The sequence below is a fragment of the Magnolia sinica genome, chromosome 14, assembly GCF_029962835.1.
Source record: "Magnolia sinica isolate HGM2019 chromosome 14, MsV1, whole genome shotgun sequence".
Classification (NCBI taxonomy): Eukaryota; Viridiplantae; Streptophyta; class Magnoliopsida; order Magnoliales; family Magnoliaceae; genus Magnolia; species Magnolia sinica.
The window spans coordinates 51793728-51816786 of record NC_080586.1 but is presented as its reverse complement, the minus strand read 5'-3'; the positions used below and the strand labels follow the sequence as shown (position 1 = coordinate 51816786).

At 40.3% G+C, this 23059-nt stretch overlaps 1 protein-coding gene and 1 long non-coding RNA gene across 2 annotated transcripts; both read right to left on the bottom strand.

The window, feature by feature from the left end:
* Positions 1–10583: 10583 nt before the first annotated feature.
* LOC131225848 (uncharacterized) lies at positions 10584–13951 on the bottom strand. The gene is made up of 3 exons (XR_009161588.1): positions 13782–13951; positions 12302–12416; positions 10584–10674 (listed from the first exon to the last, which is right to left on the bottom strand). It is a non-coding gene; the product is annotated as an uncharacterized LOC131225848 (long non-coding RNA).
* A 6784-nt stretch (positions 13952–20735) lies between these two features.
* Positions 20736–22411, bottom strand: LOC131225590 (UDP-glycosyltransferase 73C6-like). The gene has a single exon (XM_058221141.1). The coding sequence runs from the start codon at positions 22311–22313 to the stop codon at positions 20754–20756; it is 1560 nt and encodes a 519-aa protein (XP_058077124.1). The 5' UTR covers positions 22314–22411; the 3' UTR covers positions 20736–20753.
* Positions 22412–23059: the final 648 nt, after the last annotated feature.

The following is a 23059-nucleotide window of genomic DNA, read 5'->3' as shown; positions in this document are numbered from 1 at the left end:
GAGATTGATTTTGCTATCGATCTTATGCCTGGTGCAGCGCCCATTTCTTTACCCACCTATCGTATGCCTCCGAGTGAAATGGAGGAGTTGAGGAAGCAGATAGATGGTTTGCTGAAATTGGGTTTTATTCGGCCCAGTGTGTCTCCTTGGGGAGCACCTGTTCTGTTTGTGAAGAAGAATGATGGTTCCTTGCGATTGTGTATTGATTATCGCAGGTTGAATTTGGTAACTGTGAAGAATAAGTACCCTTTGCCCAGGATTGATGATCTGTTTGATCAGTTGAAGGGGGCACGGTACTTTTCGAAGGTTGATCTGCAGTCAGGGTATCATCAGTTGCTCGTCAAGGATGGGGACGTGCAGAAGACCGCTTTTAGGACTAGCTTCGGTCATTATGAGTTCCTTGTGATGTCGTTCGGTCTGACGAACGCACCGGCTGTGTTCATGGATCTGATGAACAGGGTGTTTCGGCCATTCCTGTTTCGATTCGTCATTGTCTTTATCGATGACATCTTGATATACTCGGCAAGCCGGGCAGAGCACGAGGAGCACTTAAGAGCGGTTTTGGATACTCTTAGGGAGCATCAGCTTTTCGCACAGTCCAAGAAGTGTGATTTCTGGAAAGAGGAAGTCAAGTTCCTGGGACATGTGGTGTCCAAGGAAGGAATAGCCGTCGACCTTGCCAAGGTAGCTGCAGGTGTTCGAAGCTGGTTCGATTCGAGCTAAGGAGTTTTCTGGGTCTTGCAGGCTATTATCGATGCTTTATTCAGGACTTCTCGAAGATTGCCAGACCGTTGTCGCAGATGACACGGAAGGATTTGAAGTTTGCTTGGAATGAGCAGGCGGAGTTAGCTTTTCAGGAGCTGAAGGACAAGTTGACGTCCGCCCCTGTGCTAGTATTGCCAGAGCAAGGGGTTAAGTATATTATTTATACTGACGCCTCTCGCGTTGGTCTGGGTTGTGTCCTTATACAGAAGGACAGGGTGATTGCTTATGCTTCGCGTCAGTTGAGGAAACACGAAGAGAATTACCCTACGCACGACCTGGAATTGACAGCTGTCATCTTCGCATTAAAGCTTTGGAGACATTACCTCTATGGTGAGGAGTTCGAGCTCTTTTGCGACCAAAAGAGCCTTAAGTATATTTTCATGCAGCGTGATTTGAATATGAGGCAGCGCAGATGGATGGAAACATTGAAGGACTTCAAGTTCGATGTTTCTTACCATCCTGGCAAGGCGAACCTTGTGGCAGATGCGTTGAGTCGCAAGAAGGCTATTGAGTTTGCGGCTCCGCTGATGATAACAGAGTAGGATATGTTGGAGTTCGTGCGCGATTTTGAGCAGAAGCTTACGGTGGTTGAGCCGTATGAGGTTATCGCACACATTCGTGTACAGCCAGTTATCGACGAGAGGATCGTTGCAGCTCAGGCAGATGATGAGCTTTTGGTGAAGATGAGGCAGCGGGTTGGTACAGATGAGAGCTCCGACTGGAGTGTTAGTTCTGATAGGGGCCTACGTTTTCGTGGCCGTTGTGTGTTCCTGACATCCCTGACTTGAGACGTGAGGTTCTCGAGTTAGCCCATAGTTCTAAACTTGCGATGCATCAGGTAGCACGAAGATGTATCAGGATATGAAGAGGTCTTATTGGTGGGACAATATGAAGGTCCAGATTGCTGAATTTGTTTCTCGTTGTCTCACGTGCCAGCAGGTCAAGGCAGAGCATCGCTGACCTCCTAGGTTGTTGCAGCCCATGCCCATAGCTGAATGAAAGTGGGATTTCATCTCTATGGATTTTATTTCTGGGTTGCCGAGGACGAGGAAGAGATTTGACTCTATTTGGGTGATCGTCGATCCATTAACAAAGTCGGCGCATTTCTTACCGATCAGAGTCACTTACTCTGCAGATGAGTTAGCTAGGTTGTATATCAAGGAGATAGTGCGTCTGCATAGAGTTCCCCTGGAGATTGTGTCTGATAGAGACACGCGTTTTACATCTATCTTCTGGACTCGTATCCAGGAAGCAATGGGTGTGAAACTGAAGTTCAGCACCGCGTTTCATCCGCAAACAGATGGGCAGACGGAGCGCGTGAATCAAGTCCTGGAAGATATGTTGCGAGCTTGTGTTTTGGATTTCAAGGACAGTTGGGATGATTGTCTTCAGTATGCAGAGTTCGCGTATAATAATAGTTTCCAGGCGAGTATCGGTATGGCTCCCTATGAGGCGTTGTATGGTCGCCCGTGCAGAGCACCACATTGTTGGGCTGAAATTGGTGAGCGTAGTTTGCTTGGCCCAGAGTTGGTGCAGGTGACTTCTGAGAAGGTTGACATCATTCGACGTCGACTTCTGACAGCGCAGAGTAGGCAGAAGAGTTATGCTGATACGAGGCGTCGACCGCTTGAGTTTGTAGTGGGAGACCATGTTTTTCTGAAGGTCTCTCCTATGAAGGGAGTTCTGCGGTTCGGTAAGAAGGGGAAGCTGACGCCGAGATTTATTGGTCCATTTCAAGTTCTGGATCGAGTGGGAGCGGTAGCATACCGCCTTGCTTTGCCCACACCTCTTGCGGGCGTGCATAACGTATTTCATGTTTCTATGCTGAAGAAGTACGTTCCTGATCCTTCGCATATTATCAGTTGGGAGCAAGTGCAGTTGAGTGAGGATGCCACTTATGTACTGCGACCGACGCGTATTCTCGACAGGAAGGAGCAGGTATTGCGTAGCAAGGTTATCCCTCTTGTGAAGGTGCTATGGACGCATCATGGTGTGGAAGAGGCTACTTGGGAATCTGAAGCTGAGGTCAGAAAGACCTACCCTCTGATCCTTGAGGCTTATATGAAGGTATGAATTTCGAGGACGAAATTTTCTTTAAGGGGGGTAGATTGTAACGACCTTGGAATTTTTGTGCTAATCTTTCCTTAAGTAGTTGTTTTTGGGATAATTAGCGCTATACTCGATTGCTTGTGAAATTCGCATCAATCACTTTAAATTGTATCTGCATGGCTCTAAACTTGTAGATTAGTTAGCGCTACGTTACTCTGAAATCTGGGATCTATCGCTAAATCCAGTTGTTCTGGAGAATTTTTGGAAGATCTGGATCGGACCTGGACCGCGCGTCGAAAGTCCGGTGGCGATGATCTTAGGCTTTACGGTCACCGAGTTGGGCTTGACCATCACCTCGAAAATCAAGTCCATGTGATGTTCTGGGTCAATTTGATTGAGCTTGGAGTGAAGAGTGTGAGAACGGTTGGAATTTAATAAGCTTTTATGAAATCTGAGTCGTGTCGCTTGCGCGACGATTTTAAGTTATCTGACCGTTGGATTCTGATCCAATTTCACCCTCTGATCAGGATAGTTGGCCCAGGTATATCCTAGTGCTTGTGGACCTGATCGAGATTCCGTGACCGTTGAATTGAGTGTGGTCCACCACGGCTGATCTGAAGAGCCGGTCGGTATGAAAACTCAGCTTGACCTATATCCATGGTCAAGGAGCTTAAGTCCGACCTTTCGTGGTTATAGGTCCACCAGAAGTGCTTCGTTGGATCGAGAAAGGCTTACTTTGGTTATAACCTAAGTATACCTTGACCCTGGGGTTATTTTCATCAAGAATAGGCCTATTTATAGTCCTTAAACCCTAGCTCTCTTTTCCATACGATTTTTCTCTAACCCTAACTTGGAAAGAGAGTGGAAAAGAGAGAGGAAGTGAGAGAGATAAGTTGGTGAATCATCTTGGTTTCTTCCTTGTTCTTCTTCATCTTTGAACCTTCACTTTGAATCGTTCTTCTGACGGTTCTGAGTTCTTTTTGGGGTAAGTTAACCTAACCCTAACCTGTGTTAGAACTTAGATTAGTCTTGGTATTGTTGTATCTCATTTCTATCCTTATTTTAGGGTATTCTATCGTCGTTGACGAAGACAACTCGTCTAAATCAGTTCGGTGTTCTTTCCTTGCTTAAGGTGCGGACTTTAAGTGTATAGGTTATGGTTTTCAAGGCTTTCAATCACAGTTAGTGATTTATTCTTGTTATGGATGAGATTTCACATGCCAAATGTTGCGTTTACATTGCTTTCCTGATATGCATGTGCTATATTGAGATTTGTGTATTCTATGTGTATTTATAAAGTACCGTATACGTATAAAATATGCACTTGTGTTTGCCATGATTATTTGTCATGTATGTATGCTAGATGCATGTATGACAACTCCTTGGTAAAAGGAATTGTCTAAGTGCATGTATTCCAACATACGTCATGTATTCCAACATACGTCATGTATGTTGTTCCATGTATGCTAAGTGTTTGTAGAAATGCATGAATGATCTAAAGTGTAATTTATTACACTAATTGTGGGCATTGAGAAGTGATTCTCAATACTCCTATTGATGCGCATGATTTCCTTTATGCAGTTACATTCCAAGTTAAAATTCAAGCATCACCTATGCTTACATTTATGTTAAGTTGACATTCTTCAGATGCGTATGTACCATGATTTGAGTTGTTGTTCCATTAATGTTTTACATTCCATATGAATATCTGTAGTAGTGTAAGATGTTTGGGGCTATGCATTAGTTCAGAAAATCGGTAATCGACCCTATGTTCGTGGTTGAGATTGCTTTCGCCACGCAGGACGTATGAGACAAACTCGAGTCGTATTAGAGTTGTCGGCAGTGGTTTGGCCATGCGGAGTGTTTGCGCACTTTATGTCATTCAATTCAACGTGTGCTCATGCTAGTCGAGTTCGTCAAGTAACCCGATTGTCCGATGTATGTTCACCATGTATGGACGCTATTGCTTGAATCTAGGATACCGAACTTACTAGTGAAATCCTATTAACTATGGTACTTGATCCGCTAAGACTCATGAGCCGGACATGGTAGTATGGGACACCGTGGTTTAGCTGTCAGCCTACGCTGGGGTGACGAGCCTCCCCGTAGTGACCAGTGAGCAATTAAACTCGTGAGCCGATTATGGTGGTATGGGACACTATATTCGTGCTTTCGGCCTACATTGATTGGTGACGAGCCCTTTATAGTGACCTCGAGCATACCTGGATACCGCAAGGAGGCGACGAGCCGAACTGTGGTAGTAAAGGCATGAAAGGCGTGCATTGATTGGTGATGAGCCCTTTGCTACGACCTCAAACATATGATCGTATGAGATGTCTAGGATTGACGACCCTAGTATGGATCACTGTTTGGATGGTGACATGAGGAAGGTATCTTAGCTTCCCAATCTTGCTGTGTGAAATGGACTAATAACAACTTGGTAATCATATTCATGCACCGCATTTGCATGTGCTTTGTAGATGTGGCGTACTTTGAGGCGATGTCATGCGTAACGTAAGATGAAGACGCTGAGGGTGTACGCGTGAGGGTACGCATCATATTGCATACATCCTTGCATTAACAAGAGTACTTAGGATTTATTTAATTGTCCTGCTTTATCATTACTGTTTGATTGAACTGACAACATGTTAACCAGTGCCTTATTGTTCCACTGAGTTGATCACTCACTCCCACGTTTCTGGGGCGATGTTAAACACCCACCAGACTCTAGGCCCTGATGTTGCGATGTGGATGCGACTTCGAGGCAAAGCCGAGCCGGATGATGATGAGGCGCTCTCTTATATGCGCTGACGGGTTCTAGCGAGCCTTGGTCTGATGCGCGGGATCTCTGGGATTATTTTTGGGAACTTAAATGATGTAACTTGATACTTACAATTTTGTTAAATAACACTTTCATACGATCTAGCTTGTATATGTATTTCAGGGATTTACACTTGTACACATATTTTTCTATAAGTCTTCCGCTTGCTTTATTCACTTATCCCTGAATCATATGTGTTTTGACTTAATCTATTCCATGTTTTATGCACTAATACAGTCAACATACACCCATCATTAATTATGTTGCATAAGTGATGTTTTGAAACTCGAGAGCTGAGTTATGCTCGACTCCCGAATTTCAGGGCGTTACAGGTTTATATCTCCTCATTAAATGTTTAATGAAATTTTCTAAGTGGTCAAGTTTTTCTTCTAAAAAATGATATTGTTTAATTGTTTTTTTGTACATATCTCTGATTGTGTTTATAAGTGTGTTTTCAAGGAGGAAAAAAAAGGAAAAAAGAAAGGAGAGAAGATTTTGCCTATAGCTATGAATGTTGGGATTTCTTTCATCTGATTGATTACTCATGTTGTTTTTTTACTGACACATTTTTTCGTTATGTTTGTTAAAGGATTAATGACGTTGATATTCTTGAAATGGAGCATGTCGTGGAATAGTTGTTACATCAGCTGTATTTGGTAATGATATGAGCATTAGAAGTCTTCTTCTTTATTTATTTATTTTATTCTATTTATTTTATTCTTGTTAATATGTGTTCCTTGTATTGTTTAGTTGTCTTCGAGTAAATTTTCCTTGAATACCAAAATCCTCATTTAGGAACGGTTTTAAACCGTTCCTAAATGAGGCATCACAGATAATTAGGAACAGTTTAGAACCGTTTTGGGCACCACCTGTAGAACGAAATTTTATGAACAGTTTTAAACCGTTCTAGTGCCAAGAGTCAGATTTTACTGATGATTGGTATAAAATAGGTATATTTCCAAAGGAGTTGCAAATGGATCTGCCAGTTCACCAATCATTGATGATTCTAGAACCGCTAGAAAAGAACCCCCATCAGGGAGTGAAATAGAACGTGAAACCGTGAGCTCCCAAGTAGTGGGAGGAGAAATCTCTGACCGCAGGCCTGTTGAAGAATCGAAATATTAGAAACGGTTTTAATTAGAATCACGTAGGAAACATGTTGTGGATACGGTTTTTAAGTAATCGAATTAGATCTCGAAGTAATACCATTCAAATACAACACAATCTCTTGTAAGCACCCTTACTCTTGATAATAAAATCACTTGAAAAACACACCCCAATCCATACCATAAACACGCACGTACAAATCACTCATCTGCTTGATCAACACATGGATGGGTGATGGACCAAAAGTCCCCTCCATTGAATGATCCCATACATCCTACAGATGAACCAACCCCAATGCAATCAGGACATTGGTTTTACTTTATTTCCAATTATCCATTCATAGCCAACTAATCAGATAAGTAGATCACCCAACAGATACAACACCCATCCACAGCAGGGCCCACCTAACAAACGTTCCAGATCAAAGGACCACAAGCCTGATATTAGCAAATCCAAATCCACCAAAAAATCAACCACTTACCAAGAACACAATCCTTCGCTCACCAACCTCCGGTCGCGCCGGCCAAACCTCACCATTCATCACTAATCTCTCAGCACCTACCTGAACGCCATACCGACCAACAACTGGCAATCCTCCCGCAAACCCAACCTCCAGAATGCAAGGCATCGCGACCATCCGATCAACAAAGGGCAATCCATCAGCATTCCTGTCCATTAGGAAATTGTGGCGATCTTTGCATTCTTTATAGGTTTACGAAAGATACACTGGAAGTATAGGATGTGAAAATGAAATCAACTTGCCTTCTAAATTGTACTTACCGATAGTGCAATTTAAAAAGTAGATTTTCAAAAGATACACTGGAAGGAAATTTAAAAATAAATAAATAAAATTTAAATCTGCCTTCTAAATTGTACTTACCGACAGTTGGAATTGTGGTAACAATCTCCCCCAGCTTGAGCTTGAGTCTGTTTTCTATTACAATTAGCGAAATCAATACTCGACATGCCCCAGCCCCACCTCAGATATTCATGGATAATTCATGTGTCAACTACAGGCTTTTAAAAGATGAAGAAGTCAACTACAGGCTTTTAAACAGTGATAACTAAGATTGAGAATAATACCTGCTGATTACGGAAAGAAACAAAGCCAAATCCTCTTGAACACCCAGTTGGAATTGTGGTAACAATCTCCCCCAGCTTGAGCTTGAGTCTGTTTTCTATTACAATTAGCGAAATCAATACTCGACATGCCCCAGCCCCACCTCAGATATTCATGGATAATTCATGTGTCAACTACAGGCTTTTAAAAGATGAAGAAGTCAACTACAGGCTTTTAAACAGTGATAACTAAGATTGAGAATAATACCTGCTGATTACGGAAAGAAACAAAGCCAAATCCTCTTGAACACCCAGTTTTATGATCCCACATGACCCGTGCATCTCTGCAAAATGAATTGTGTAGACACCAAAAGATGACTGCAAGATTCCAACAGAGCAATTCAGCAGTCACAGGACTGGCACTAACATCTACCTGTTTCAGACATGCAAAATTGACAAAAAAGTGTGGCAGGAATCATTGCACTCATTGCTAAATCAGAATACAACTTCCTTTCTCTGCTTCCCTGGTTGAGAGCAGTTCTATTGTCATTTGATAGACATGATGTTCTGTTCTCAGTGGAAGGGATCAGTTGTTGATCTTCATGATCTAGGTTTGATTTTGTTGCAAGTCGGGTGGGAGGAGAAATGCGAGTAGCAGCATCTGTAAGTAGATAAATAAGAAAAATTTTTAAGAGGGTTAAAAGACTCGGTGATGCAGGGATGACTCATCTACTCTTGAGTTGAGTCGTGCCTTGCCTGAGTTTGTGATGAATCAGCCTGAATGTCAAAGTCAGGGGTAATTCTGCCAGCATGACTCCTGGTGTTGAACCAAATCATGTGTAACTGAGCCTGAGTCAACTCCAATGAATCGTTTCCAACTCAACTGAGTATTAAAACCATGAATTTTAAAATCTGGAATGAATAGCAGTTGGAAAGATGAAGATCACAGTCTAGATACATGGGTTTCCTTACCTGTGAGATTTTGAGTTATTCCCCCTCGCAGCAAGGCCAGTCAGATAAATCATCCAGATAAAAGGGTGTCTGTAGCATGCATCCAACATTCTACCATTGGCTCAAGTCAGGATCTCACAGTTGCATTAGTCAAGTCTGATGCATGCTGGGTGCTATCTTTGGCTGTAGTTACTGTTTATTAATTCAGACGAGAAGTGTCATTGTCATCATCATCATCATCGTCACCACCTTGTCCTGGTTGTTTGGGGTCTACTTAAATGATCGAAACATGCCACTCAAAAACATCAAAATAAGTCTACAATACATGCATCATTATTTTTTAAGCAGCCCACATCGTTGTGGTCATCATTATCATCATCACACATCACACACTAATAGCCTTGTTGAAATCCAATGTTTGAGTTTCTCCTGTTACAGTTATTGCCACTGCTGCAGCAACCTCAGACAGCCTGAATTCCAAGAATTCAATCCCTCCTGCATTGAATTTTTCCACCCAAAGGTAAATCAATCAGTTGATTCACTTGCCCACCTGAGGAGAATTTTGAAAAGGAATGGGGAATTTATGCAATAGAACACAAGAAAACAGATCTCTAATTGTTCCTAAGATGAGTTGGATGGACTTGAAGATTGATGATCTTGGTGGTGGTTTATCATCATTGATCTTCTGAAGAAAGTCATCTATAAATGAGAAAGGGGTAACAGCTTGCATTCTCCACTTGAAAGTACTAAGCACTAGAAGCTCCATTCTCTGTATAGTCCTAGCTTCAAATGCGAATTTTGATTCACCAACCTGATAAACCCATATCGTTCTGACAATCAGGTAAGTAAAAAGAAAGGAAAACACAATACCATCTTCCCCAAAACATGATTGAAAACAATCCCAAATACTTAGGTCTGACTATAAAGATAAGAAATTGATTAAAACTTTTTGAATATGAGTAAAAATCTAAAACTGTATATGTCAAGTAATTGGATGTATCCATGTGGTTGACTAAAGAATTAATGTATCCTCATGGTTTCACGTTTTCTTACTCAAGGACAATTCTCCATCCTACATGACATCCTGTAGCTGACGTTTGCTGCAGTACAATCAGATTTATTGCTGTTTTCCATACAGGTACAGTAGCCGTTGAACATGCGATCATGTTGTAATGGTCCAAAACATTTATTTGATGGGCCTCGCCACATAAATAAAACCCAAAAAATTCAAAACTGAAAGGTACCATCAATGGCCCACAAAACAACGGTGTAAAGGAAACAGTTCATATTGAATGATCATATATATGGTTGAAATATTCAAGCCTGAACTTTTACTTTTTATATCATTCATTTGTAATAAGCCAATTTCTGCAACTTACAGGAAGTTCATATGCCGAAAGGAACCGATCCAAGTAATTTATAGATATGCACTCAGGGGTCCAAAACTGTAATGGGCATGAACCTGTTAAAATCGAATGCAACTTAATCAAGCAAAATCACAGAAAGAAAACAAAGACTAAAAACATGAAGTGAAGAAGAAGAAGAAGAAGCCATGTAGCAAAGAACTCTGACATAGTTATAGTATTATCCTACCAAGATTTCATCTTTGGATACATGGATGGTGATGATGATGATAAAAGAAATCAATATTCATCCTAGGAATCTTAGATGTTACGCATGTGCAACTACCAGATTGGACTTTAACAACATCAGTTAACAAAGAATCATAAATATAAACATTTAAAGCATAAATATCGAAATATATAAGAAAAAGAATAAGATAATTATTTAAATGTAAGTTAAGTAACTTAAGTTAGGGAAAGGTACTTAACTGCAACTAGAGATTATGGCTCTTATCAGCTAACAGGTGTCCGAGCTCACTCCTCAGGTTTGAAACAGAATCAGCATTGACAGCCTACAGCCTACAAACATTGGCGATTAAGCTCTTATCATTTTGAACTTTTTGGGGAATAAACTGGGTTAACATGTGTGGTACTCGCAAAAAAAAAAAAACTCTTAATGTGTAACATGTGCACACTTCTAAGTTAACACGTGTGGTACTTGAAAATAAACAGGATACATGTGATACATGCAATAAACAGGGTACATTTTTCAAGCTAACAAAGAATTCGAACATTTCCGTGAATATATATATATATAAAAGGAATTAGTTCATTGCCCAGCAACATAAAGAAACATGCCCAGCAACTAAGACTATATATATATATATATATAAACAGGGCCCACCAAGACGCTATATGATATCATGCTATATTTTCTAAATTAAGCTTCGAAACTTGGCGTGTGCTTGCAAGTTGCAACCAACAGCGGATCAGGTGACCCCCAACTGTGGGACCCACTGTGATGTATGTGACTACATCCACGCTGTCCATATGTACTGAATGTTCATTTTAAGCCATGAGTCAAAAAAATAAGCCGATCCAAATCTCAGGTGGATCATAATACAAGAAACAGTGGTAATTGGCAGTTAAAAACTTCTCATGGGCCACAAAAGTTTTGGATCAAGCTGATATTTGTGTGGTCTCTTTGTCCAGATATTCGTGACCTTATTAGTAGGTTGGATGGAAAATAAACATTCTTGTGGTCCCCATGGAGTTTTTAATGGTGGGGATTCAATCATTACAGTTTCATGTGGTATGGTCTACAATTCCTCACTACGATTCATACCGAGCATCCAACTCCAAAGTGCGGTCAGGATACCTTCAGGCCCACTTGAAAGAAACACAACTTCAATCTTATGGCTACTTTCTCATTACAAATATTAGGAAACATGACTAGTATCTGTCCTTCCCTTCATCACATGCTTATGTGAGCTGTATAAGCAAGAATGCTAATAAGATTACTCATTCAAGTGGTACTAGATGTACTTGTAGGCTTGTGTGCAAGATCTTCGCTGTACATCACTAGCCTCATCATGAATGTGCCCAGACCAAAAAATAGGTCAGTTCATAGAATGTGGATCTTTTCTCTCTTCTTTTTTGGGACAGGGCACATACATTGAGGAGCCCACCTAATGAACAACTAGGGCCTTATACCACTTGAGTAACCTACAAGAGCTTATTATATCTTCAAGCATTTCAATCTCTTCTCTCTTCCCCTTCCAATTTTCCAGTCCTAGCACCTAACTCATCTTCTACTCAGCTAAAAACCATGAAATAAGGAAACTCCATTTTCTAAAAAATCTGTCATGTTCCACTCGTTTTCGGCATGTCACCACCTCTACGAGGAAAAAAAAAAAAAACCCAAACTGATCTCATTGTATTTTGGCAGTGTTCACATACTATTTTATAATTCCAATTTGTTTTGATATAGATTGCAAACACAAATTTCTTTGTCCTATGCATCTAAAAATAGGATTTATACAATAACGCATTTCCCAATATAGTTTATGTATACTCCAGATGTGTGGTCATTTTAGGTTTTCTAGGTTCCCCTTGTTTGATACATCATAACCTTGTCTAACACCAAGACATGCATTGTCCATGTCTACATTACATATGCTAGAATTATAAGATATGCATACCCTACCTGGACATTCCACCCGTGGCTGAGAGATGCACCACAAAGGATCTTAGCAGCAGCTGACTTTTCTTCTTCTGACCCGTTTAATGCAAGGTGATATAATTTCTGAAGCTCCGCTAAGCTTAAATCAACAACAACAAAATCTGATCAGAATAGTATTGAGTAATCTCAGGGTTCACTTGGGTGTCTTGGACTAGCAGTTTTAAAGGGGAGCAGTTTCCACAAAAGATTGCAATGAACAGATAGCCTGCTCATTTCTGCTCCTTGAGAAGAAATGAACCAGAACCTCATTTCAGGCTGGTATGAAACCAGAAAACCCACTCAATGCAGAATCCATTTTCTGTTATATCCAAGAAAGTCACCTTCTCAACTGCAGGTGGTGTCAAAAGGTTTCCACTGGAAATGTGGTTTGAGAATACTTCAAATTGCAGCCTTGTTTACGAACAAAAATTGTACTAGAATCAAACCACAGGGTCCAGACTGATCCATAAGAGTTAGAAGTCAAAATGTTTTATGCCAGTCTGAAATCAATCTAATGATTATATTAACAAATAAACGACACTAATCAACAATATTCTGACTTCTTTGGGATTCACCAAGCTTTTCTGATATTTCATAAAATTTCAACTCCATAGTTTCCATTTGATGTTTTCTATGTTAAATAAGGATAAAGTCTGCTATGGTGGCGCACAAAAGTGAAAGTATGATAACGCATGCTTAGACAGCTACAACCAAGGAGCTCCAACATAACCATTGACAACTAGCTGGCGATGTGTTCTGATTGAAGAGAAATCTACAACACACCAATGGCAATCAGATGGGCCCCACCATCTAGTAGGGCCACACATAGTGGGCATGTGAGGCCATCAACATGGGGTGGCCTCTATGTGGGCTTAGAAATCATAAAGCATGTGTAAAAATGATGATATTTATCAGAAATAAACAGCTCCAATGGTACAGAAGACAAGACTGATCATACCACAGCATTTTCCCCCCTTTTGAAGGAGAGGAGCAGGAACATAAAGGTTGCATTGTGGTATTAACGTTTATCAAATTACTAGAAGAGACGCACCAAGCGACTTTGTAGAGGGGGCTTCCACAATAGAGCTCACTTTGGAGTCTCTAGGGAGATCGAGAGAGAGGGTTGAGATCGGAAGAGGGAGAGAGAGATCGAAAGAGAGGGAGATCGAGGGAGAGGGAGATCGAGGGAGAGAGAGGGAGAGTGAGAGGGAGATCGAGAGAGGGAGAACGAAAGAGAGGGAGATCGAGGGAGAGGGAGAGGGAGATCGAGAGAGAGGATTGAGAAAGGTAGAGGGAGATCGAAAGAGAGGGAGATTGACACTTTAAAGTGAATTTTTGAATAGATTAATCAGATTAGATGGTCTTTTTGAATAGATTAATCAGGTTGTGCTTAGATAATAGAAAAACTTTCATCAATAAACAGAAATCATAAGAAAAAAAAGATCTACAGTGAGTTTTTCTGAACCTCTAGGGTTTCCGCCAGCAACCCAGGGGTTAGGACCTGGCAATCCGTCTTCAGGGGTGTTGGCCAGGTAATCCCGCTTCAGGTTTCTTTGGGTGTTGGTTACAGGGAGAGATCTAAAGAGAGATCGAGGGAGAGGGAGAGGGAGATGGAGAGAGAGAAATAAAGAGAGAGAGGGAGATCAACAGAGAGAGAAATGATGGCTTCGGAGCTGTTTGGGGAACTTCGGGCGTAACCAGAGAGAAAATGGGAGAAAAATGACAGTGATCCTCGGGCATACTTATCTTTGTGCCGCTAGGGCTGTGGGGTCCACTGAGATGTTCTTATTCAAATCCACTCCACCCATCTGTTTTTAAATACAATTATAAAACAACTTCTAAAATTCAGGAAGATCCAAAACAAAAGTGGGACACGCAAAAAATAGTGAGAACAACAACGCTGGTCATTAAAACATTCTATAGGGTTATAAATTTAGATACGGTTTATAACCGTATCAAATTAGTTACGTCTTACAACCGTTTTCAAACCAAAGCTCTAGTCATTCCAAATACACGATTTTGGTGTAGTGGAATATGTCATTTACCAGGAAACTATGACATAATACAACAGCCAAGAAATATTAGTGAGGCTGCGAAGAGAAATGCTTGCTTTTATATGTTTGTGGATGAAGAGACGGAAGCATATATAAAGAATTCTGGTGCACTTGACAGCGCTAACAGGGTTGGACTATGGAGAGTTGTTGACGATTCTCCATGTGTGAGACCTGTGGCTGCTTTGTCAATTCCAGTTTTGAAACTTCTGCTAAAAGGTGTGTTTTAGAATCTAAAGGTTATATAGTGAGTGAACACCTCTACAACTATGAAGGTATGTTTATATATAGCGTTAGAAACTAGTGGATGGCTTAGAAAATTCAGAGAAGTTATATTAAATTCAGATTTTCTTCTTCAAATGTGAACTCATATGAGTGGATTTGTTTAGCCAAATTGCCTACATGTTCTATCAGAAGGTGCAGTTGTTTAAATGGGTCCAGCACAAGAAGCTCTGTCATACTTTGCAAAATTCGGGTTGCTATCTAAACCTGTATTATCTATTGTACTTTAAAAGCTTTTGTATCTATGGAGTTGTTTTAAATGTGCAGTACTGCTTGCTATTGGCTGGAGTTGAAAAGTCTGTATAATTGTTCCCTGTTTAGGATTTATTTTTTGTCACTAGAATGATAGAGAAGTCACATGCCATGGTTTGATTACTTGGGAGGAATTATAGGGTCTCAATGCATCGTGATGAATATAGTGTCTTGATTTATGCGGTCCTCTCAAGTGGCTCTCATGGTTTTGGTGATCTAGACCATCGACTGATGGACGATGCCTAAAAAGTCTTCCCAATGGAAGACCCTAACCTTATATTAGTCGCCTAGAAAGAAATTGTTGAGAAAAAAATGCAGCAACTAGTCCAGAGAAAAGGTCCAAGGATGGATCACAATGATCTTCCAATCCAGAAGATTTTGGGGCATCCATCCATGGTTCTAGGGCCCATCATACCAAAAGTCCGGAACCATGAGACTCGTATAGATTGGGTGCATCAGAACACTTGTCTTAAAGCCTGATGCATCAAGACCAAACATCCCTCGTTAAAATAAAACTCTATGCAAAATCATATCATGGTTTCTAGAAAGTCATGCTTGATAGTATAATACATCCAAAGTTTTTGTAGTTATAGCTGCATCTCTCCTTGCAGTTAATTTCTGAGTGCAATAGCTAATTGATTGTTAACCAGGTATGATTGCCCAGACCATGTGAATCCTGCAGAATTTTTGGCCGATCTCATATCAGTTGACTATAGTTCTGCTGAAGGTGTCCATTCTTCTCAAAAGAGGACTGATGACCTTGTTGAGGCATTCTCACAGAACACATCAAATATTCTATATGCAAGTCCAATTTCCAAAAATGAGGCCTTGATGATCCCAACAAAATTTGGCAGGAAATCCCAACAAAGAGGATTGATGACCAGTGTTTTTTTAGAACTTCAACAAATGTCATTTTTTTGTGTTCCTTTGTTGCATATAATCTGGAATGTTTTCGTAATTTGCTACTCAACGAGTAAAATAGTCAGGTGATTGAAAATATACTTTGGAAAAATTTGTGGTTTAGAAGTCGTCCCAGAATATGATATTCACAAAGCGTGTGAGTTTCAACAAGAAAATTTCTGTATGTATAACATTAGCTTCATATAACGTGATGACACCTTTCAATCGAATTCTAAGACAAATTTTAAGATTTTTTTTTTTCTTTTTAATTCTATAGCTTTTGCTCAGACACCTTCTTAATGGAACAGTCATCTTCAATTCCAAGTCTCTCCTAAGTTCTTCTCTTCTATCAGCTTCTGACTTCGAAATGATATTTATTCTTAGGCTTCTCATGATGGGCCGACAAACAAAGTTCAGGCAAGAATGTCTATTGCATCAGCTATAATATTTGGGTCAGTCTTTTGGCGAATGGGAAAATCTCAGACATCCATACAGGATAGGATGGGACTACTTCAGGTTTGCATCACTCTGGCTTTCTTTAAATTCCATGCCACTACATATGATTTAATATGTGACCACATAACTTGTGATACTGGAAATAATATGCTATTTAGATGTTTTACTAAATTAGTATAATCCAGTCTGTGAAGCACATGTAAAATGTAACAATAAAAAATGAAAAAGTGATTCTAGCTAATATGTTGAACCCTGCAATAGTGTTTCCATTTCTGGTGAATTTTGATTTGTTACATGCAAATCCTAGATGACACTCCAATTGGACATGCGAATCCAAGATTTTGGCATGATACCATATCAACCTTGGCATTGTGCCAATGACCAGTTGACCTAGGACTGATTTCATTTCTCCTTTGAAACTGAATGTAAATAATATTATTTGTTACTCAGGTTTTCAAATGGTAACATGGCTCATTTCATGCAACTGTTTCTTGTTTTGTGAGTTCTTTTTCTTTGTTTTGTGAGTGCTAAATATAATTTTTGTAAAGCTGTCAAGGTAAAGAACAATTTTGGATGCAAAAAATAAATTATGAGTAGAAAAACAGCATTTAAGAGCATCGAGTTGCTTTATAAGGACTAGTTGTTTAAGCCTCATTGATTAACCAATCTTTCGTGACCAACTTCTTTGACAACTTTCATGGTTTATCTGTCTGATTTCCTTAGGCCCTGTTTGGTTGCCACTTAAAAATGATTTCATCTCATTTTAGTTCACAGTTGTATTAGAGATCATAGATTATATGAATTATGGGTTATCAAGATTGCAGAATACACAGTTACTTGACAGAATCCCTAGCGTTATGGAGTTTCCTTGGTTCATCGAGGCAAGGGACTTATTTTTAAGTGGCAACGAAACAGGTTCTTGGAATTTTTATCGAGAGACTGGGCCCCAAATTGGCTGAGATCCCTGTTGGAGCAGCATTTCCATTACTGTTTGAGACGATCTTGTATTCATCCAACTCTATCCAGGTGAATTTCTTGCTACCATGCGCCAGTTACATTTATGGACATTTCACATTAATTACAGTTTTATGTTATATCTTACTGTCTTTTTCTTATTGTTTTACATTTATGGACATTTCTTATTGCTACCCTGTTGAGGGTCTTTGGAGTTGGTGCTAAGAGCCAGCCAACATTGTCAAAAACTATCTAAGCAATCATATGAAAAGTAGACAGTCAAGATGGAGAAAAGAAAAAATAAAGGTAGATTCATCATCTTGAAACCATCATGTTTCTAAAGAAGAACTTCAGTTAGATAATGCTGACCATCTGATCTATGGCTTGTAAAAAGAAGGATGTTTGTGGCAAAGTGACAAACATTTACAGGATTAGGATCATCCGATTAGTTTGGTTTTTGCATCATGGTGTGCCAATAGGTTATGAACAAACAGATAGTTAGGATTGATGATTTTCGTCCACATGTCATTTAGAAGCTTTGGGAACATTGCTCATTTTGTATCATGATTTTGGATATTGTTTCATGCTTGAGTCGGAAATGGTAGGATTTCTGCCAATTGTTACGAAAATGTAGGGTGTTGGAGAAGGGGTTATATCAACTTGGATGTTTTTTTTTGGCCAAGGTTTATTCGCTATGCATTTTGGTAAATCTTTACTACTGATGCAGACTTTTCTCATGTGCTTAACATTGTATAATGTGCTACTACAATTTTATTGAAAATTTGCTGATAGTTGCATGGTTTTTGATTTAAAACCGTTCTGAAATAAGAAAAAACACAGTTTTCAAAATTTATGAAGTAGGCTGGAAATTGAAAACTTGCGACGGTTTTCAACCGTCTCTAATTTTTTGCGACACCCTATTTCAAGAATGGTTTAGAACCATTCCAAAATTGAAAATTCCTAAACCATTCTTGAAAATTTTGGAACGGTTTTAAAACATCCCTAATTTTTTATGATGCCTTAGCCACGGTTGAAAATTGTTCCTAAATGGTTTAGGAACGGTTTTCAACTATTCCTAAAGAGGGATTTTGGTGTAATGGATGTAATAAGAATTCGGATTAATGAAATAAAGTGATAATGTTTGTTCTTCAATTTTCCTTTGTTATTGTTGAGTGTAAATATTCCAATCCCTGACACTTGTTTCTGGTCGAAACACTAGGCCATTTTGGAGGTTTTGTGACAAAATGTGAAGTAATAGGTAAGTTTTCTATTGGGCATGATTTGATTAGATCGGTAAGCCACAGAGCATACTTCCGAGCAAATTTGGTGCAAAGTATGTTGGATGACGAGATGAATGTTATGTTTTGCAAATGTTATGGGCTAGATGAAGCTTGATTGAAGATAGTTGAAAGAACAGTAGTGTTACAAAGATCGTATTGAGTGGTTTGGATTGAACTTAGGTTGACTTGAGAGGCTAGTATTAGGGTTGGACCTAGGCTAAACTCTCTTTCTCACTCTGACTCTCATTGGTGGGAGATGGCTAAGGAGGTTTAGGATGCTTCTGGATTGTTAAGAAATGGTTGTGGATGAGGAATGAGGGATGCTTGAATTGTTAAGGGAAAGGGGCGTATTTATAGCCCTCTAGGCCGGTTTTCTGGTAATTCCTGTAAAGCTTGGGGTGAAAAATGATTTGGATGGCTAGGATTTGAGATTGCCATGTGGTAAGATCTCATATATTGGTTTAGATAGCATAATGTGTAATTTTGCGTCAAGAGAGAGGTATCGGAGTAATTTTTGAATTTTGCACATGCATGAAATAAGCAAGGAAGATAGTAGCACACGAGTGAGCAATTGACTGAAGTACAACTAGTGCCATGTGGCTAGCAGCACCTTGGGTGCCGCTTGTCTTTGCTTTTTTACTTCAGCTTCGGAGGATGGTTCCTCCTATGCACATGGACTACTTTGACTCTCCAAAGCTGCCTTGTTGTCTCCCTTCTTTTTTGAATTGTACTTTTGAATGGGCTTGGGCCAAAATAGGTTATGGGGTTGATTTCACAAGGTGAGTTAACCGGGTAGGCTATGTGGGCCAACTAGGTGAGTTGATTCAGGTGGTTGATTCTATAGGTTAGGTTTTTCTTAGGGTTCAAGTTCAGGACCAGGTTTAGGGTTTTGTTGGATTAGCAGGACTAGGTGAACTGGGTTTTAAGGTTTCCTAGGGTTTGGATTAAGGTTTTGAAATGCTATAAGAACCCATATTAACAATTATTTATTTATTTTTAATAAAAGCCTTCTTACTTTATGCACTCTTATTTCCCGTGTGGATGTGGTAATGTCTATGAATATTTATAAATAGATATGAATATGAATGTCTATGCAATATCAATACCAATGGATTTCTTCTATATGAACTCCAAATCTTCAGTGGAGAACCCATGATTTTATATTGTGATAATTAGACAATTTCATATATAGCTAATACTCTAATTTTTCATGAACCGACAAAACATAAAACATAAAAAGGTAGATTACCACTTTGTCAGAGAAAAAATAGCATCCAAAGAAGTTATCACCCAATATATTTCATCCAAGGCCCAATTAGCGAATAATATTCACCAAGCTGTTATCACGCTTACAAGAATCATTCATCAGTAATAAGCTGGACATATTTGTTTGATACGCTCCAGTTTAAGGAGTGTTGAAAGGATTCATAAACCAATGGTCAGTTGAATAGCTTCCGTACACTATTGAAAAGAATGTAACAAAAAGTTGAATGATTGGTCTGGTACGCTCAACCCAGTACTATGACAGGCTCAAATGGACCCTAGACGGAATGCACACATTTGTATGATTATAAAATAAGGAGAGTAGCTTATGCTTTTGGTCATCACAAACCCTAAGAACTCATCCCCCCTTTTTTCCCTCTCTCCCTCTCTTCGTCTCTCCTCTCCCATCACTTGCTTCCTTTCTCCTCTCTTGTTCTGTACAGTCCAATACTCTGTAATACTCGCATAAATGTGATGGTCCTAAGCATCCATGAATAGACCCATCTTCAAACAATCTTTTCCAACCATTTCTGCATGCCACTGACATTACAGATTTGGATCATCTGATCAGTTTCATTTTTCAGGGAAGCCTAAAAGAGTGATCAAGATGAGCGATGTAGATGCCAATGAGTCCAAATTCAACTTGATGCATGGAAAGGTTTTGATACACTTGACCACTAGATAATTTCTCCTCTTAAAAATGCAGAAATTGAAAATTTATCTAATTGTAATTTGAATTTCTTTACCTGAAACACAGACAACTAAATAATAAAACAAGTTAAACAACCAAATGTAACAACTAACAATATAATCTTGGAACCGATCCCACCATTCATTCATCAGCCGGGAAACATTCTTAAAGAAAATGGTTCATAAATTGGAATACTAATTCCGTAATTGGAATACTAATTCCGTGGTTTTGGTCCATCTTTCATTCCAGTCATCTCCATTTCCATACAAATAAAATCCGCACCCAATCCATCACCCCCCCCCCCCCCGCTATACATTTAGGTCATCACATGGTGGTACATGTTCACCTTCCATCTTACTATTAAGCTCAATTTCTTTTGTAATATGGTCTTTGATGCATGGTTCCTTTAAAACATGGTTCATAATATCCTGGATCAAATGGGTCATATTGATGTAAGAGGATCCACCCTCTTCCATGGCCCACCTTGCCTTCTCCCCAAACTCTCTTGCTTTCTTTCTCCTTTCTTCCCCTTCCTCTGCTTCATCCATCAATACCTCTATTGCTTTCTTCACATCATCCATCTTCACAAGCTCCTCAACGCCACCCTCTTGCCACCATTTACCACTTACCTTGACTCCAACGCTGACCCCGATCTCCAAAACATCTACTACCAGTTTCTCGTTGAGGAACTGCTCTGCAAAGAGTGGCCATGTTATCATAGGCACACCAGCACAAATACCCTCCACTGTCGAATTCCAACCACAATGTGTTAAGAACCCTGCCGTCGAAGGGTGCGACAATATCAGTATCTGTGGTGCCCACCCTCTGATAATAAGACCTCTCTCCTTTACCCTCTCTTCAAATCCCTCCGTGAGCCATATCTCCATCTCGGACGATTTCTCACCATTCCTAACCACCCAAATGAATGGCTGGTCTGACGCTTCTAGGCCTAGGCCGATCTCTATCAGCTGGGCAGGCATGAGACGGCACATGCTACCAAAACAAACATAAATGACGGATTTGGGCTTCCTCGAATCAAGCCAACTTGAACACTGGCTCTTATTGATGGACGCTTCCTTGCCTCTATCAGCTTTATCTAACCCGTCCTTATTATAGAGGGACACTGGGCCGATGGTCCATGCTTTCTTGCCTGTAGCTTTCTGGTAGTTCTCGATGTACTCTGGCTCTAGTTCGTAGAAACTGTTTACCACCACGCCATCAGATATTAGCTCCGCCTCTCTCATCTTTTCACGGATTTCTGCTATGTCTGAAGCGGTAGCAAAGGCTCCAGGCAATTGGGCTTTGGTGATCTCAATCCGATGAGGCAGGTGTGGCACGACGAATGGCTCGGAATCGGATCCAATGCCTTCATGTGGCTTGTAGTGGCGCACTTGGTGCACACACAAGAGAGAGAAACAACACGTCCCGTGGAAGATGAGCCTTGGTATATGGAACTTCGATGCTGTCTCGGTTGTCCATCTGATGCCCATGTCTGAAATTATGCAGCTTGGGAGGGGTTGTTTTTCTTGGAGGAACTGTTCTACTGGGTGTTGTAGCATGTCGATTGCGGCAAAGAATTTCTTAATCATGTCTATTGAAGTAACGGCATCAAGGGTCTCGCAGCCTTCAGGTAGGCCCACTTCTTGGCCTGGGAAGTGGAGGTGGAGGAGATGAATTTCGAGGCCGGACTCCACGGCTCGATCGACACTGGCCCTTAATCGAGAGGCGGTGGTTGTTGTGGTGACTATGGTGATGACCACACCGCGGGCTGCAAGCAATCGGGCCATGTCCATCATGGGAATCATGTGGCCTTGAGCCATGAGAGGGATCAGAACAAAATGAAGCTGGTGGTGAAGCTTTGGATCCATTTCAATCTAGGAATTGAAGTCGAGGAGTAGAAAGGCGGTCTGGATATAGTTGAACTGGGAATGGGAAAATACCCAGCCAGGCTCTTCGAAATTACTTTAAAATCACATAGGTAGCGGAGAAGTCGAATTTAAACTGTTGAAGTTATGGGCCCCACCTTAGAAGAACAAAAAATTATGCTTATTTGATTATTTGAACATCGGGTTAGTGGAAATTTATTGGACGTTTACAAAAATATCAATACAACCTTGTACAACATTCAACTGATCAACTGATAGAGGTTGGATCACTTGGGTTTCAATACGCAAAGATTTATAGGTAAGTTCAATCCATGGTAAGACCAAATAGACTAACGGTCTGCATGACCTAATCATGGAAGCACTGTGTAGATATCCTAGCCACATATCGGACCATCCGTCCACTTAGTGATGGGGTACTGCATATATGTGGCAAAGTTCTGCAGGCCCTACCATGATGTATGTATATTATACACACCTTTCATCCATTCTGCCCTATCATTTGAAGGCATGCCCCAACAAAAGGGTGATCTAAACCTCTAAGTGAACACACCACTGGAAACAGTTATGGATCCAGCACCTACCATCGCAAGCATCTTGAGCTCATGAAAGTTTCGGACCAAGCTGAGATTTGTGTTTTACCTTGGCCATGTTTCTACGAAGATTTTAACGGTGGGCGACATTATCTCCATGGCGTCATGTGGTGTGGTCCACTTGAGCTTTGATAGAAT